Source organism: Sinohyriopsis cumingii, unplaced genomic scaffold (genome assembly GCF_028554795.1).
Source record: "Sinohyriopsis cumingii isolate HCF-2022 unplaced genomic scaffold, ASM2855479v2 utg000974l, whole genome shotgun sequence".
Taxonomy (NCBI): domain Eukaryota; kingdom Metazoa; phylum Mollusca; class Bivalvia; order Unionida; family Unionidae; genus Sinohyriopsis; species Sinohyriopsis cumingii.
This window is the reverse complement of record NW_028315950.1, coordinates 404,438-421,709: the sequence shown is the minus strand read 5'-3', so window position 1 is coordinate 421,709 and position 17,272 is coordinate 404,438. Positions and strand designations below refer to the sequence as shown.

Sequence of the window (17,272 nt, the reverse complement as noted above, 5' to 3'; positions counted from 1 at the left end):
TAAACTCAACAGTTATACTTCATAAAGCAAATTGATATACGAATGTAGAAATTAAATTCATGCAAATATAAGTAAATAAATCCAGCAAAGAATTATATATATGGCATCACAAATTAAACAGAATTGTCACAAATACCTTTGAGCTTTCAGCGTTCCTGGCTTCTACCGGTAAATTTGTTCATCGGTTTTTCTCGACAACAGTTTTTACGAGAGAATTTCTTCCAAATTCAATCGGAGTAGCCTTGACTTGTTTTATCTTGCAGAAAAGTTTAGACTGATTAAAATTTTCGATGTGGCAATATTAAGACTAAGAAATTTAGTGTGAGATACACGCCCCTTATTTAGCGTAACCAGTCAGAATCAAATATATATGCCGCTTTTTTCTAGCGGCTCAAAAGTCTGGGTCAACTTCACCTTCTACGTTGCGACTACTGGTTACTAGAAATTTTCAATTTGTGACAGTTATACCATGAAATAAAAGTTTACCCTGTCCCTAAAAGTCCGTCTGGCTGCTGTACAAACAAATGCTTAATTAAGAATGAAATTCCTCCCTCGAAAACACATTACCGATCATGGCAGTATGGCGATTTGATACATGCATGTCCACATAAATCTAATTAATTGTTCTCTGGTCTCAGCTAATGTGTTCTTCATAGATCGCCAGAAATTTGCCCATTCGCATAGGCCCTTCCTTGAAGAGTAAAATCAGGGAATTTGCTCTCTACATTTTGGAGATCTAAGCAGATCAGTTACACGTCCTCGGGTGAACCCTTCACCTCAGATGTCCCTTGTCTACATAAGCAGTCAATCCCTACATTCTCGCTGCCTTTAATATACCGTACCTGGACTTTGTACTGTTGCAGAAATAATGACTATCTCATTAATCGTCCATTTGTCAACTTAGCTTGAGCTAAATAGGCAAGTGGTTGGTGGTCAGTTTCCAGAATAAATTTTCTTCCATGCATGTAACGTTGGAATTTAGAAATCCCAAAGATAATGGTCAAGCATTCTTTTTCAGAGACCGAATAATTGCGTTCTGCAGTTGACAATTTCCTGCTACTGTAAGCAACTGTGAATAAGCTTCCGTCATGCTCTTGTAATAGCACTGCCCCTAAACCTCTATCACAAGCGTCAGGACGTAGAACAAAATATCGTGTCACATCAGGCAATTTCATTACTGCGTCTGACGTCAGTCCGTCCTTTAACGTCTGAAATGCTCGTTCACACGCGTCTCTGTCCATATAACTTTCGTCGGAGCTTTTTACCGTGTTAAGTCAGTCAATGGGCTCGCAATAGCGCTGAAGTTAGAAACATATCGACGATAATACCCTCCCAGTCCAAAGAAAGATCGAACTTCCGTTTTAGTGGTCGGTCGTACTGCGTCCCTAAGTTGGTCGACCTTTGAACTATCTGGGGTTAAAGTGTCTTCGCTGAGGGTGTGACCTAGGTAGTTTAGTTTTCTAACCCTATATGGCACTTAGATGGTCGTGTGGTCAGTCATGTTTGTCGAAGTCGCTCTAAAACGTTTTTCAGCAGAATGATATGATCGTTCCAAGTAGCTGTCTTTTAGAGTAAATCGTCCGAGAAGTTTGAAACTCAAGTCCCTCTTAATGGTTCCAGACCTTTTCGCATCACACGTGTGAAGACACTCGGCGCATTCTGGATCCCGAATGGCATGACTACCCACTGGTAGGTCTCATCTGGAGTTGCGAAGGAAAGTTTTGCTCTGTCTTCATTTCGAACTGGTATTTGCCAGTATCCCTTGGACAGATCGATTTTCGAAAAGTACTTCGCATTGGTCACCCCGGAAAATATGGACTCAGGGTCAGGTAAAGGTTTCACTTGGAATTCCGTGATCCTGTTCAACTTCCTGTAATCGACGCAAAATCTATGTGTACCGTCTTTCTTCTGCACCAACACAACATGAGAGCTATTCGCCGAATCAGTTGGTTCTATAACTCCCAAGTCTATCATAGACTGAATTTCTTTTCGGACAGTTTCGGACAGATTCTAATTTCGCATATGGTAGCGGCTATGGTTTCAGCTTTACAGGTTTTTCATCCAGTAATTTCAGGGTGAACTCCCCCAACTCCGTCTTGCCAGGTCGCTCTGCCAAGACGCTTGAGTAGTCTTGGAGTAACAACTCCACTTCCTTACGTTGCTCTGACGTTAACGTCCCGTCAAGCACAACCTTCTACGTTGCGACTACGGGTTACTGGAAATTTTCAATTAGTGACCGTCTTACCATGAAATCAAAGTTTACCGTGTCGCTAATAGTCCGTCTGGTTGCTGTACAAACAAATCCTTAATTAATATTGAAACAACACCCCCCCCCCCGAAAAGACATTACTTATCATTGCAGTATGGCGATTTGATACAGGCGTTGGCCTCAGCTAATGTGTTCTTCACAGATCGCCTCAAATGTGCCCCTTCGCAACGAGAGAGAGAGAGAGAGAGAGAGAGTGAGAGTGAGAGAGAGATTCAACTTGGTAAGTTTAGCATACATTGGGAGGATGGTGACATAAGGGGATGAAAAAAATCCAATAGGAATTGTCTTGGATACATGCACTAATAGTATCTTACATTATAGACTTTCCGCAGGATAATATAATAGATTATTATTTCAAAAGAGTGTTTGTACCGATTTTAATGTTCAGTATGTTACGGACGTACCACAATATCATCCTTCTAGTTAAACCTTTGATGCATTTGTAATATTTCAAATAAATCTCTTTAAATTAACGAACAAATAATGCAGATGTATCGTAGGCAATTATCTTAGATTATATATTTAGAATGAAGTATATCGTGTGAATTAAAAGGTTGTTTTCATCATTTATACTTTTCATTATGTTCTTACCACCAACATAAGTACTTTGTTGTAGTGCACTCTAACTATTCACAAATATATGCTGCATGAACTATTTACCTTTTTCTTTTCCGGGAAATAATCTGGAAGGTACAATACCAATAAGTTCTTTAGTGTTTCCAGAAAATCTTTCTCCGTCACAAGATAATTTATGACATCAGGATTGCTATCCGAGTAGTTCAGTAGAGATGACAGCGTTAGTATCATGACTTCAAAATGATAGCGTACAATATTTCCTTCTTCATCTTTAAAACCCACTTGCCAAACGTCGATAATGACTTTACACATAATGCTTAGAGTTTTTGTCTTCATCAACCTAAGTCCAGCATCTAGTCGATACCTTAGCACAACATCATATGGTAAGGTGTCGATTGTCTCGATATCATGAAATACATTATTTATCAGCTGGAGGGTACTGAGCAAATCTTTATTCCATTTCATCTCTGACTCCCTTAAACTTTGTAGATTCTCCATTTTTTCTATTGCATCGTTCAATTGTCTAAAAATTTTGTCCCTGTTTAATTTAACTTCATCTGTTTTTCGATGGATTGTTTTCTTTGCCTTTTCCTTTTTTCTCTCTTTCATTCGTGACTTTGATTCTTCCATTACCATTTCTTTCCCCGATTCTCTTATTACACCTTCCTGAACAATTTTATTTTCCTTGTCCATTTGTGAAGATTTTATTTTTTTCATCGTTTCATGAGGGAGAACATGCGAGGTTGAGGAAGCTACAGACGCTGTGATTGAGCTCGAGCTTCCCATGGCAATTCTAGAATAGAAACATTTAATAATAGAATGTCTCTGCAAATTACGATGCATTCTTTATATCATCATATAATCAAACAGTGACTGTAATGGTAATGTCTTTCCCTGGGATAGGAAGAATGATGTTTCAGTTAGGACACTTTATTTACTAATTCAATATTAAATGTTGAATAAAAAACAAAGCATATAACCAGCATCACTATTTGCAGAAAGGGACGTAAACAGTTGTATCAGTAACGTTTAATGTTTTAGGTATCATTTGGTCTTTCGTTGAAGCCTAAGTAGTTACTACTACTACTACTGCCATTACTACTGCTACAACTATTGCTACCACTACTACTACTACTAAAATAATGTAAATAGTACCAAAAAAACTTGAAAATGTCGTCAACTTGGAGAACAGAAGAAAGAGAGTGAAGCGATACGATTTTAGAACCGGGAGCTCTTGGATGGGAAGTTGGAATTAGGTCTGAAAAATCAAGGCTTCTCGCCTTTGTGCATAATGAGTAAGGACAATGGTAAAATCGTGAATTATCTGAAAAGTAAGTGTAGCAAACTGGGAAGGTGGTATAAACTATAAATTTGTATATAATAAAGGAAAGGAATAGTTTCAATATCACGTGGTCACATGTAATGACTTTTATCATGTCTAGATTGTTTTTTTCTTGTTGTTGTTTTTTTTAAATGACCGAAATGGTAAAACTAAGGCTGAAACAAGCTGATTGAAGGCAATCGTTGACAGCTTAGCGTTGATGTGTTTTAATGATAGCAACCCAATTAACCAATGGATAAGGTTTACCAACTGAGTCTGTCACCGTGCTACGTGCTATACTGAGGATTCACGTGGATGCAGACCAGAGGAAACAGTGCTCACACACACACACACACACACACACATATATATATATATATATATATATATATATATATATATATATATATATATATATATATATATATATATGTGTGTGTGTGTGTGTGAGTTGTACGTAATCAAAACCGGGCATTGTCTGCAAACCTATTACTTGAAAAGCATATTTACTGCCACCTGTTTTTTGAATGGGACAGATCCTGTAACATGTTATTCTAATATGACCTTATCTGCAACATGTATTTGAATAGGATAATTTATGTAACATGTTATTATAATAGGTCACATTCTGCAACATATAATTTAGCAGGACACCTTCTGCAGCACATTATTGGATAGAGTTCCTTCTGCAACATATTCTTCACAAATTACATGAATTCAAATTTTATTTACTCTTTTTGGAGAGACTTGTTGTTCTCTATTGATATGTACCACTATCATGTCGCATGAGTGTGTATAAAGCACGGCAAGCATTTAGTTTAACATCGTTTATTTACATTGCTTGAAAGCTGTAAATTACAAATATAATTGTTATTCTAGAAAATTCATGTATTTATGAGTATTTGGAGACCATTTTCAGTACGATATTCATCCAAATAATGTTTTGTATGAGAGACAAACGATGTTTAATATGTGCTACGGTCGAAGTCGTACATGTATTGTAATATGCCCGCCATCTTTGTTTTATAAGCAATTGGAGGGTCATCCAGTTTCCACTCTGGCTTATGTGCAAGCATATTCGAACATTAAATAGTTTATATAATGATGTTTACCTAGAAACATTTCTGCGCTGCAACACAACAATGCTCTACCTATCTCCCTCTACGGTGTCACATCCGCATCGTGCGTATTCTAATTTTCCCGCACTACCAACCTCAGCTGGAGCTTACTGTTTTACACAATGATTTTAGTATTTGATCCTATATTTGTAACTAAACTGTAATAATATAAGTAGCATTCAATACTTGACAAATCACAATATTTTAACGGTAGTTAATGTTTTTTTTTTTTTTTTTTTTTTTTTTTTTAAATTAGTTTTTGACATATGTGACATGTTAAGACTCGCATGAATACCGTGCTTTTCTCATTAGTGTTTCTGTTGTTTACGTACTTGCATGGCGCCGTAACGAAAGCGCGAAGACAAAAGTGCGCCGATAACTGTGTGCAATGATAAACAACCCGACAAATACGCGAAGACAAAAACGCCATGTATACAAAGATAGGGTTGAGAAGACAATACAAAAGGTTAAGCGAGAAGTATCATGTCGGACTACGAGAAGGACAGCCACATTGCCTGTAATGACGGCTTTCCTGGAGCAACATTGGTTGGATGTTTATTTCACCGCGAAGATTTGGTCGATAGATGTCCTCCACAAATGACACCATTGGCCAACTACTGGGAAGATACCTATATAGGTAGACAAAGAAGAGGTCGACGTGCAAATCCAAGATTTGCCTTATCACTCTGGATCATTCGAGATCGACTAATTGACAACCTGTCGTGCACCAACAACTCAGTTGAAGCCTGGCATCGTTCATTTCAGCAAACGGTAGATTGTCATCATCCATCAGTATTCAATGTAATCGAACACTTTCGTAAAGAACAAAATTATTACGAATTGAAATTTGAGAGATTTCGTGCCGGCATCAGACAATCAGAGGCATCTAAATCAAAGTAATGTTACAAGACAGGGGTCTTTACTTGACCGAGCGGTGTCAAAACCCTGGCGTAATTACCGCTAGAAGTCATAAGTTTACCCGAACTTTCCAAAGACTTCCATAAAACTTAAGTTGTTAATTAGAAAGCCCGACGTGTCCATTCTCTACCTAAATTTTACTCTAGTTAATGCAAGACCACATATAAAACAACCTGCCAAATATTTATCAACTGCACAGCTGTATGGTTTCTCTTCATCATGTTTTCATACCGCCAGCCGTTCAAGCCGTAGAAACTGTACGAGTATCCCCTAACACTGGGAACAATTTTACCTCTGCTACCTTAGGCCAGTCAATGTATGCTTTCCAGGCACATTTCGCCAGTATAACTGCAGCACATTGCCACCATGGCGAAATAAATGGTATCTGCCGAGTCCCTTCTTATTTATTCCCTTGTGTAATTTACCGGTTTCCTACCGTAAATACTGCCATTGCAGTCACACCACCAATGTACACAATAGATTTTAGTATGGAATATCTTACTCCAGGCCAGGGACATTCATTCGTTTTTGGTTTGAATTCACTGCTAGTGAACCATGACGTCATGGAAACTCATTAACACTTCACTCCGCGACGTTTGCTCCTAGTAATTGGCAAATTATTTAGAGCTCCTCTGTCTTGAGCACTTTTGTCGAGTCACCGACTTGGAATATATATATATATATATATATATATATATATATATATATATATATATATATATATATATAGTTTCTTCATATTTAAGTAGCTAATGCAAAAGCCAGATTTCTACTGGGACCTCGACTGCATTCAGATGACTTTCTGTAGTCCGCATCATAATATTTCAACAAATTCAACGTTTCAGTTTAATGATTAGCGAAGACCAGAAACATAGAGCAATTCTCTAGATGTATTTGAGCTTGAAGTGAAAATTAAACCTTGCTGAGTAAGTTACACTATTATTTAAATAGCACACTTTCTGAAAGATGACATTTTAATAGCACACTTTCTGAAAGATGCCATTCGAATAGCACACTTTCTAAAAGATGCAGTTTGAATAGCACCCTTTCTGAAAGATGCCTTTTGATTTGCACGCTTTCTGAAAGATGCCTTTTGAATAGCACACCGTCTGAAATATACTATTTGAATATCACACTTTCTGAAAGATACCATTTGAATTGCACACCTTCTGAAATATGCCTTTTGAATAGCACCTGTTCTGAAAGATGTCTTTTGAATGGCATATTTTCTGAAAGATGCCATTTGAAATACACATTTTCTAAAATATGCCATTTGACTAGCACACTTTCTGAAAGATGCCATTTGAATAGCACAGTTTCTAATAGATGTCATTTTAATAGCACACATTCTGAAAGATGACGTTTGAATAGCAAACTTTCTAAAAGATGCCATTTGAATAGCTCACTTTCTGAAAGATGCCTTTTGAATTGCACACTTTCAGAAAGATGCCATTTGAATAGCACAGCTTCTGAAATATGTCATTTAAATAGTACACTTTCTGGAAGATGCCATTTGAATAGCACACGATTTGAAAGATGCCGTATAAATAGCACAGTTTCTAAAAGATGCCATTTGAATAGTACACTTTCTGAAAGATGCTATTTGAATAGCACACTTTTTGAAAGATGTCATTTAAATGGCAGACTTTCTGAAAGATGCCATTTGAATACCACACTTTCTGAAAGATGCCATTTGAATAGCACACTTCTTAAAATACATTTGAATAGCACACTTTCTGAAAGATGCCATTTGAATAGCACACTTCCTGAAATATGCTGTTTGAATAGGACGCTTTCTGAAAGGTGTCATTGAATAACATACTTTCTGAAAGATGTCATTTACATAGCACACTTTCTGAAATATGCAGCTTGAATAGACACTTTCTGATAGATGCCATTTGAATGCACACTTCCTGAAATATACCATTTGAATAGCACACTTTCTGAAAGATGTTATTGAATAGCACACTTTCTGAGTGCCATTTGAGTAGCACACTTTCCGGAAGATGCCATTGGAATAAAACACGTTCTAAAAAATGTCATTTGAATAACACACTTTCTGAAAGATGCTATTTAAATAGATCACTTTCTGAAAGATGCCTTTTGAATTGCACACTTTCAGAAAGATGCCATTTGAATAACACACCTTCTGAAATATGCCATTTAAATAACACATTTTCTGAAAGACAACAACTGAATAGAACACGTTTTGAAAGGTGCCGTATGAATATCACATTTCCTAAAGGATGCCATTTGGATAGAAACTTTCCGAAAGATGCTATTTGAATAGGACACTGTGTAAGATGCAATCTGAATAGCACACTTTCTGAAAGATGTAATTTGAATAGTACACTTTCTGAAAGATGTCATTTAAATAGCACACTTTCTGAAAGATGCCATTTGAATAGCACAATTTCTTAATGATGCCATTTGAATAGCATACTTTCTGAAAGATGCCATTTCAATAGTACACGTTCTGAAAGATGTCATTCGAATAGCACACTTTCAGAAAGATGCCATTTGAATAATACACTTGTTGAAAGATGCCATTTGAATAGCACATTTTCTTAATTATGACATTTGAATATCACACTTTCTTAATGATGCCATTTGAATAGCACACTTTCTGATAGATGCCATTTCAGTAGCACACGTTCTGTAAGATGCCATTTAAATAGCACACTTTCTTAATGATGCCATTTGAATAGCACTCTTTCTGATAGATTCCATTTGAATAGGACACTTTCTGAAATATGCTATGTGAAAATGACACTTTCTGAAAGATGTCATTGAGTAGCATACTTTCTAAACTATGCAATTTAAATATCACACTTTCTGAAAGATGCAATTTGAATAGGACACTTTCTCATAGATGTTATTTGAATAGCACACTTCCTAAAATATGCCATTTGAATAGCACACGTTCTGAAAGATGCCATTTGAATAGCAAACTTTCCGAAAGATGCCATTTGAATAGGACGCTTTGTGAAAGATGCAATCTGAATAGCACACTTTCTGAAAGATGTCATTTGAATAACACACTTTCTGAAATATGCCTTTTGATTAGCACACTTTCTGAAAGATGCCTTTTGAATAGCACACTTTCTGAAAGATGCGATTTGAATAGCATGCTTTCTAAAAGACGCCATTTAAATAGCACACTTTCTGAAAGATGCAATTTGAATTGGAAACTTTTGATAGATGCCATTTCAATAGTACACGTTCTGAAAGATGTCATTCGAATAGCACACTTTCAGAAAGATGCCATTTGAATAATACACTTGTTGAAAGATGCCATTTGAATAGCACACTTTCTTAATTATGCCATTTGAATATCACACTTTCTTAATGATGCCATTTGAATAGCACACTTTCTGATAGATGCCATTTCAGTAGCATACGTTCTGTAAGATGCCATTTAAATAGCACACTTTCTTAATGATGCCATTTGAATAGCACACTTTCTGATAGATTCCATTTGAATAGGACACTTTCTGAAATATGCTATGTGAAAATGACACTTTCTGAAAGATGTCATTGAGTAGCATACTTTCTAAAATATGCCATTTAAATATCACACTTTCTGAAAGATGCAATTTGAATAGGACACTTTCTGATAGATGTCATTTGAATGGCACACTTCCTAAAATATGCCATTTGAATAGCACACGTTCTGAAAGATGCCGTATGAATAGCACAGTTTCTGAAAGATGCCATTTCAATAGCAAACTTTCAGAAAGATGCCATTTGAATAGGACACTTTGTGAAAGATGCAATCTGAATAGCACACTTTCTGAAAGATGTCATTTGAATAGCACACTTTCTGAAAGATGTCATTTGAATAACACACTTTCTGAAATATGCCTTTTGATTAGCACACTTTCTGAAAGATGCCTTTTGAATAGCACACTTTCTGAAAGATGCGATTTGAATAGCATACTTTCTAAAAGACGCCATTTAAATAGCACACTTTCCGAAAGATGCAATTTGAATTGGAAACTTTCTGATAGATGCCATTTGAATAGCACACTTCCTAAAAAATGCCATTTGAATAGCACACTTTCTGAAAGATGTCATTGAATAGCACGCTTGTTGAAAGATGCCATTTGAATAGCACACTTTCTGAAAGATGCTATTTAAATAGCACACTTTCTACAACTTATCATTTGAATACCAAATTTGCTACAATTTATCATTTGAAAACACACCTACTGAATAATGCCATTTAAATAGCACCCTGTCTACAATTTATATTTTGAATAGTACACTTTCTACAATTTATCATTTGAATAGCACACTTTCGACAACTTATCACTTTAACAGCATGTTTTCTACAACTTATTTGAGTACTAAACTTTCTATAACTTATCACGTTATCAGCACACTTTCTACAAATTGTCATTTGAATAGTATACTTTCTATAACTTATCATTTCAATAGCACACTTTCTACAATTTATCATTTGAATAGCACACTTTTTGAAAGATGTTATTTGAATAGCACACTTTTTGAAAGATGTCATTTGAATAGCGCACTTTCTACAATTTATCTTTTGAATAGCACACTTTCTGAAAGATGTTATTTGAATAGCGCACTTTCTACAATTTATCATTTGAATAGCACACTTCCTGAAAGATTTCATTTGAATAACACACTTTCTTCAATTTATCATTTGAATAGCATACTTTCTATAACTTAATTGAATGGTACGCTTTCTACAACTTACACTTAATTAGCACACTTTTTACAATTTATCATTTGAATAGCACACATTCCATAACTTATCATTTGAATAGTATACTTTCTACAATTTATCATTTGAATAGCACACTGTCTAGAACAATAAACTTCGTCTCCAGATAATGTACCAACCTCTTCTCGAATATTCCAGTGTACAAACTATCAGACCCTATCACAAATATTTCATATGGAAATACAGAACCAACCAACATATTTAAAGTTAAGAAGGAACTAATCGGCTAAAGGTCCATTTATCTGGTTCTGAGCTGACACAAAACCACACCATCATAAAATCATCGTTACAGCACTCTGTGACGTTTGTAGGTAGTGGTTCATTACTCGATTATCACAACACCGACTTCTTATATCTAAACATCTAATCACTAAAATTTATTAGATTTATAAAATGGGGACACATACAAATAGCGCATACCCTAGATTTATTACACTATTTTCAGAATAGAGAATGTTTATTGGTACGAAATTTCGTGACAAAGATAGTCTTATATCTCTCTCTCCCTCTGTCTCTCTCTCTCTCCCTCTCTGTCTGTCTCTCTCTCTCTCTCTCTCTCTCTCTCTCTATATATATATATATATATATATATATATATATATATATATATATATATATATTCCACTCCCCTCTCCGTTCATACGAGTGACTAGCATGATGAAAGCCACACCTATTACAGAAAGCTACACTATTTGAAACAATGATGCTGATGATGGTCTAAAGGCAGTACCACGATCGGCTAAGAAAATACAAAAAAACAATATACAATTTAGAAGATTAGAAAGAGAGCAATAATAATAGAGAAAATGCAATGCCCTTCCGCGCAAAGCTCCACCCATTTTCTTGCATCTGTCACAACTACCTCTCGGTACTCAGCAATACCCCTGACAGAGACATAGTATAATGCAACGTAATTCACGTACATGACGCGTCTTTCAGCTTGTATTACATATATAAAGTTTAGAAAGAAAATGTTGAAAATGTCATCAGAGGCGGTGTTAGGAGTACGCGGGACCTAGGGCCGACCATGACCGCGCGGGGCCAGAGTGAAAAACTGAAATCCAAGTTATCGGACAGCCTTTTCCCGCTAGTGGCGTTGAGAAAATGGCTGCATCTGTTTGCATCTGTGATGCCACCTGTTAACTGCATTACGAAGTTGACTAAGTTGACTTCGCAACTTTGCGTGCATTACGTGCGGCCTGTATCAGCGTTTTCAATTTACCGGAGAATATAGCTTGACAAAATCATAAGGACGACCTTAGGCCTGAAGCGCGGGTCCCCTTCAAGAGCGGGGCCTGGGGAGGTCGCCCCACTTGCCACCCCCAAACGCCGTTCATGAATGTCATTGTAATTCAAAATTTGTGTGGATGTAACATTTGACTCATTCAGTGTAAAATGGGATGTGGGTCAAAGTGTCACCCTTCTTGCTACTGTAAACCAATGATAATGTGAAACAAGAACTAACATTGAACGGATAAAACGCGAGGGGATGATGAAACAAGCACAGTGACAGAGCGAGAATGTGGAAAAGTTTGGCAAAAATAAAGCATGAATTAGGTACACGTTTGCGAATTAACTCCTTGTGGTATTTGCTTACCTGTGCCTTTCACGTACATATATAAGTATAACTTGTTGATTCCTGGTCATCGGAAAGAAATACTCACCAAATGATAAGCCTGCGGTTCCTGGAAAGTCTTTATATTGAACAAGAAACCCACCTTGCCCCGACCTTCAACCACTGATCCTATGCAACAAAATCATGACATAGATAACGCTTACATAGCTGTGCATACCTTCATTCAGTCTGATATAGTATGTTCAACAGATCAATACAGTGCTTACATTTCGATTGCCGGTCAGGTCTTTTGTAACATATAGGGTGATCATGTTTGTGACATTCTGAGAGCAGCATACAGAGATCAGGACCATTCAGGAGACACTTTATTTCAACATCCATTAAGTCAATAATAGTAGAGCTGTTTACATTTATCGCCTTTGCATTGACATGGTGAATACAAGTATACTTGGATACCTCTATTCTAATCAGACGCATATGCCTTTTCAGTCTGTTAGTTGATATCCACATTAAGAGCAAATGTCTGTTTTGATAAGGAGTATATTGATCAGGGTTTAACTGAATATTTGAGATCCCCCCCCCCTCTCTCTCTCTCTCTCTCACACACACATGTATGTAGGGTTGGAATAGATATGCTGGCCACACACGGTTGGAATAGCTATTTCAGGTACCCAAGAATGAATGGAGAGAATGGTACACATGATTGAAATTGATATTCTATGTACTAACGGTTGTGGTATATACGATACATATCATAGAAGTGTGCGAACGGAAATATATTTGCATCAACGAAAATAATTGCATGTTGTTTTTTATTCACATTTCTAGAAAGACGTTCGGTGTCTCATTTTAGTACTGTCGAATGCATGGATCATTTTCAGGTAGCTGTCAACTTTAAGGAAGCAGTCTTCAGTGTAGAGGTATGCAAAAATATAAAATATTCATTTTTGCACTTCGTGTTTGGTGAGACAGTTGTTTATATATTGAAGGTTTTCAAATTTATTCTACATTTCGTTTTAAACATCGAACTAATTCCATGCTAAAGGACAGAATACAATCATTTTTTATTTCAGGCTAAAATTGGTATAGCTGATGCGTGATTTGTGATTTTCGGCGAGAAACGCATTTTGAGGGCATGATAGCACAACCATGGCAGCCATCATATTTTGATGAAGGAAGAGCCCAGAAAGACACCGGGAAAACCACCGACCTAGAAAACATATTTGCAAAATCTCTCACTTTCCCACGTAGGTCGAGACAAGATTTGAACCCATGGGGACAGACAAGAAATGTCAGTGATCTATTCCTCTATTCAGACCTTTCCCGCCCCCCCCCCCTTCACCTATTTTGCCTAAATTTAGTTACAGGAAACGAGGGCCATTGAGATTTTATAGCCCAGTGTGCGTTTTCTTATTATTGTCATATTCGTTAACTTTGATCTCTCTGGGATCATTTAAGCCAGATAATGTTCTTATGGTAATCTCAGTGGTGCTGGTTAGCGAGATTGTTCTGGTCGACTCATGGGTTTGCAAGGAATCCTTCAGCAGGCCGGTAGGACTGGACTTCACTAGATCATACCTCATTCACTCATCGTGAACGGTGGACTGGGAGTAAAAATCATCATCATCCGCATGTCATATGATGACATCATCATATATGATGCAGAGTATGTTAATATTGAACACATTATTCATGTATGTTGATAAAACCATGCATTGACTGTATCCTTTGAAGGCTGATACTGTTTATAAAACTTGCTGATTAACTATGTATTGAACATATTCTTTGAAAACGACACCATTTTGTTTAATCCATTTAAAATCCTTGTGAGCATTTGTAGGGTAGGATTTTAATTCGTCAAAACGTACACTTGTTTTTGTAGTTTCCCAAGAGCTATTCTCGCAATGTTTCGCACTATTACACGAGTTATGATGGATAATAAAGACGTATGAAGATGAAATTAATACACATGGCACTCACTCTTGGAATGGATATTCCATTTACAAACAGTGTGAATGAATAGTCTATGCACGCATGACTTGCATTGACGTACAAGGTAACACACTTGCGTTGAATATTCTATGTACAACAGGATGGGATTAATGTTCTATGCACGCATGACTTGCATTGATGTACAAGGTAACAGACTTGCGTTGAATATTCTAGGTACAAGAGGATGGGATTAATGTTCCATGCATGCCTGACTTGCATTGATGTACAAGGTAACAGACTTGCGTTGAATATTCTAGGTACAAGAGGATGGGGTTAATGTTCTATGCACGCATGACTTGCATTGTTGTACAAGGTAACACACTAGCGTTGAATATTCTAGGTACAAGAGGATGGGATTAATGTTCTATGCACGCATGACTTGAATTGATTCACAAGGTAACACACTTGCATTGAATAGTTTAGGAACAATAGGATGTTATTAATATCTTATGCACGCATGACTTGCATAGATGTACAAGGTAACACACTTGCGTTGAATATTCTAGGTTCAACAGGATGGGATTAATATTCGATGCACGTATGACTTGCATTGATTTACAAGGTAACACACTTGCGTTGAATATTCTAGGTACAACAGGATGGGATTAATGTTCTATGCACGCATGACTTGCATTGATTTACAAGGTAACACACTTGCGTTGAATATTCTAGGTACAACAGGATGGGATTAATATTCGATGCACGCATGACTTGCATTGATTTACAAGGTAACACACTTGCGTTGAATATTCTAGGTTCAACAGGATGGGATTAATGTTCTATGCACGCATGACTTGCATTGATGTACAAGGTAACACACTAGCGTTGAATATGCTAAGTACAAGAGGATAGGATTAATGTTCTATGCACGCATGACTTGCATTGACGTACAAGGTAACACAAGTTTGTTGAATATTCTAGGTACAAGAGGATGGGATTAATGTTCTATGTACGCATGACTTGCATTGATGTACAAGGTAACACACTTGCGTTGAATATGCTAGGTACAAGAGGATAGGATTAATGTTCTATGCACGCATGACTTGCATAGATGTACAAGGTAGCACACTTGCGTTGAATATTCTAGGTACAAGAGGGTGGTATTAATATCCTATGTACGCATGACTTGCATTGATGTACAAGGTAACACACTTGCGTTGAATATTCTAGGTACAAGTGGATGTGAATAATATCCTGTGCACGCATGGCTTGCATTGATGTACAATGTAACACACTTGCGTTGCTAAGTAGGAATTTAATTTGTTAAAATATACACTTGTTTTTGTAGTTTCCCAAGAGTGTTTGGATCTCTCAATTTGCTTGATATATTTACTGTGTAAAAGCGGCTTGGTGTATAGTGTTAAAAGTTCTACTGAGTGCGGCCACCACCATCACCAATTAACATAGAATAAAGGAACACGAAAACAAGAGCAAAGAAATAATACCAAGAAGAGGAAACGATTAGCAAACCGCCAAGCCGTGAACAAAGAAATTGCACAGAACAAAGGAACTCTCAAGCAAAGGAACGATAGGAACACGTAACAGAAAACAAAGGAACAAAGGAGAGACTTGTAGCGGAGGAGCAGACTGGGCGTTAGGACAAAAACAAAAGATAAGTAAAAATTCAATGCTAGATTCAATTTAAGTTGAAGAATGCAAACTAGGCTCAAACAAATGGCTCTATTCAATCCAAACACGCAAATACACAAGTCATCAAACAACCCTATCAATAAATCAGTAAAAATAATGGCTGCATCACAACTCCAAACAGCACCAATAAAGCATGTAAAACAAGCAAGATTAACGCAAGTCGTACCAACCACAGCAAACTCCAATTCAACCAACATCACACTGGGACCCCAAATTCTGGTCACAAACACAGACCAAACAAACCACAAACCAGCAGACATAACTAATACCACCACACTCCACCAACAGAAACTATTAGAAATACAAAACTACGCTCCAAGGAACAGTATAAATACAATTCCAATACTATCGCCAATCCTCTTCAAGGAAGCGGAAAAAAACACACACAAATGAAGATATAGACACCACTATTCCAAACCTAACAAATGAATTTGATCATAACCTACATACCTTAAACTTCCCACAATTAGACCTCATAACCATAACCAGCACCCCAAAATTCACCAAAAATGAAATAACCAATCCTAGAAACATGCAAACAAACCAACACCAGGAAATCAAGCAAAAACAACCCCAATAAATCAAAACATTAGGAAAGAAACTATACACTCAAGCCAAACTCCTGGACCATCTGGGATAATAACACCAAGTGAACCATCAACCTATGGGAACAAATCCAATCAATTAGACACTACCAAACTACCCAGCAGCATCACTAATAAGGCAACCCAAAGACCCCAAACAACCAAAAACCCCAAAAACACATACCTAGGTAAAGGCAAGGACCCATGGGGCAGAAAGGGGGTAGACTAGCAATTTCTTTGATAGATACATTAATCTACTATGAAATAATAGAAGTACCCCCTAACCTAAACATTAATAATAGCATCGAAATAATGTCAGTAATGACAAATATAGGAACCACAAACATTCAAATAATAAATGCATACGACCCAGGGGGTACCTTCTGCCCTACCAACCTAATCACACTAAAGGCAATCACTAATAACAACAACAACAATCTAATTATCTGTGACGACTTCAACGCACACAGTGAATTATGGGGAGGTAAAAAGAAAGCTCAAAGAGGAAAAATGGT

At 36.9% G+C, this 17,272-nt stretch overlaps 1 protein-coding gene across 1 annotated transcript in view; it reads right to left on the bottom strand.

The window, feature by feature from the left end:
- Positions 1–3,832, bottom strand: part of LOC149772889 (uncharacterized) — a 35,547-nt gene extending 31,715 nt beyond the window's left edge. The window contains exon 1 of the mRNA XM_089947126.1: positions 2,930–3,832. Coding sequence (XP_089803252.1) covers positions 2,930–3,688 — 759 coding nt within the window. The 5' untranslated portion in view covers positions 3,689–3,832. The remainder of the gene's footprint in view (positions 1–2,929) is intronic.
- Between the last annotated feature and the right edge of the window lie 13,440 nt (positions 3,833–17,272).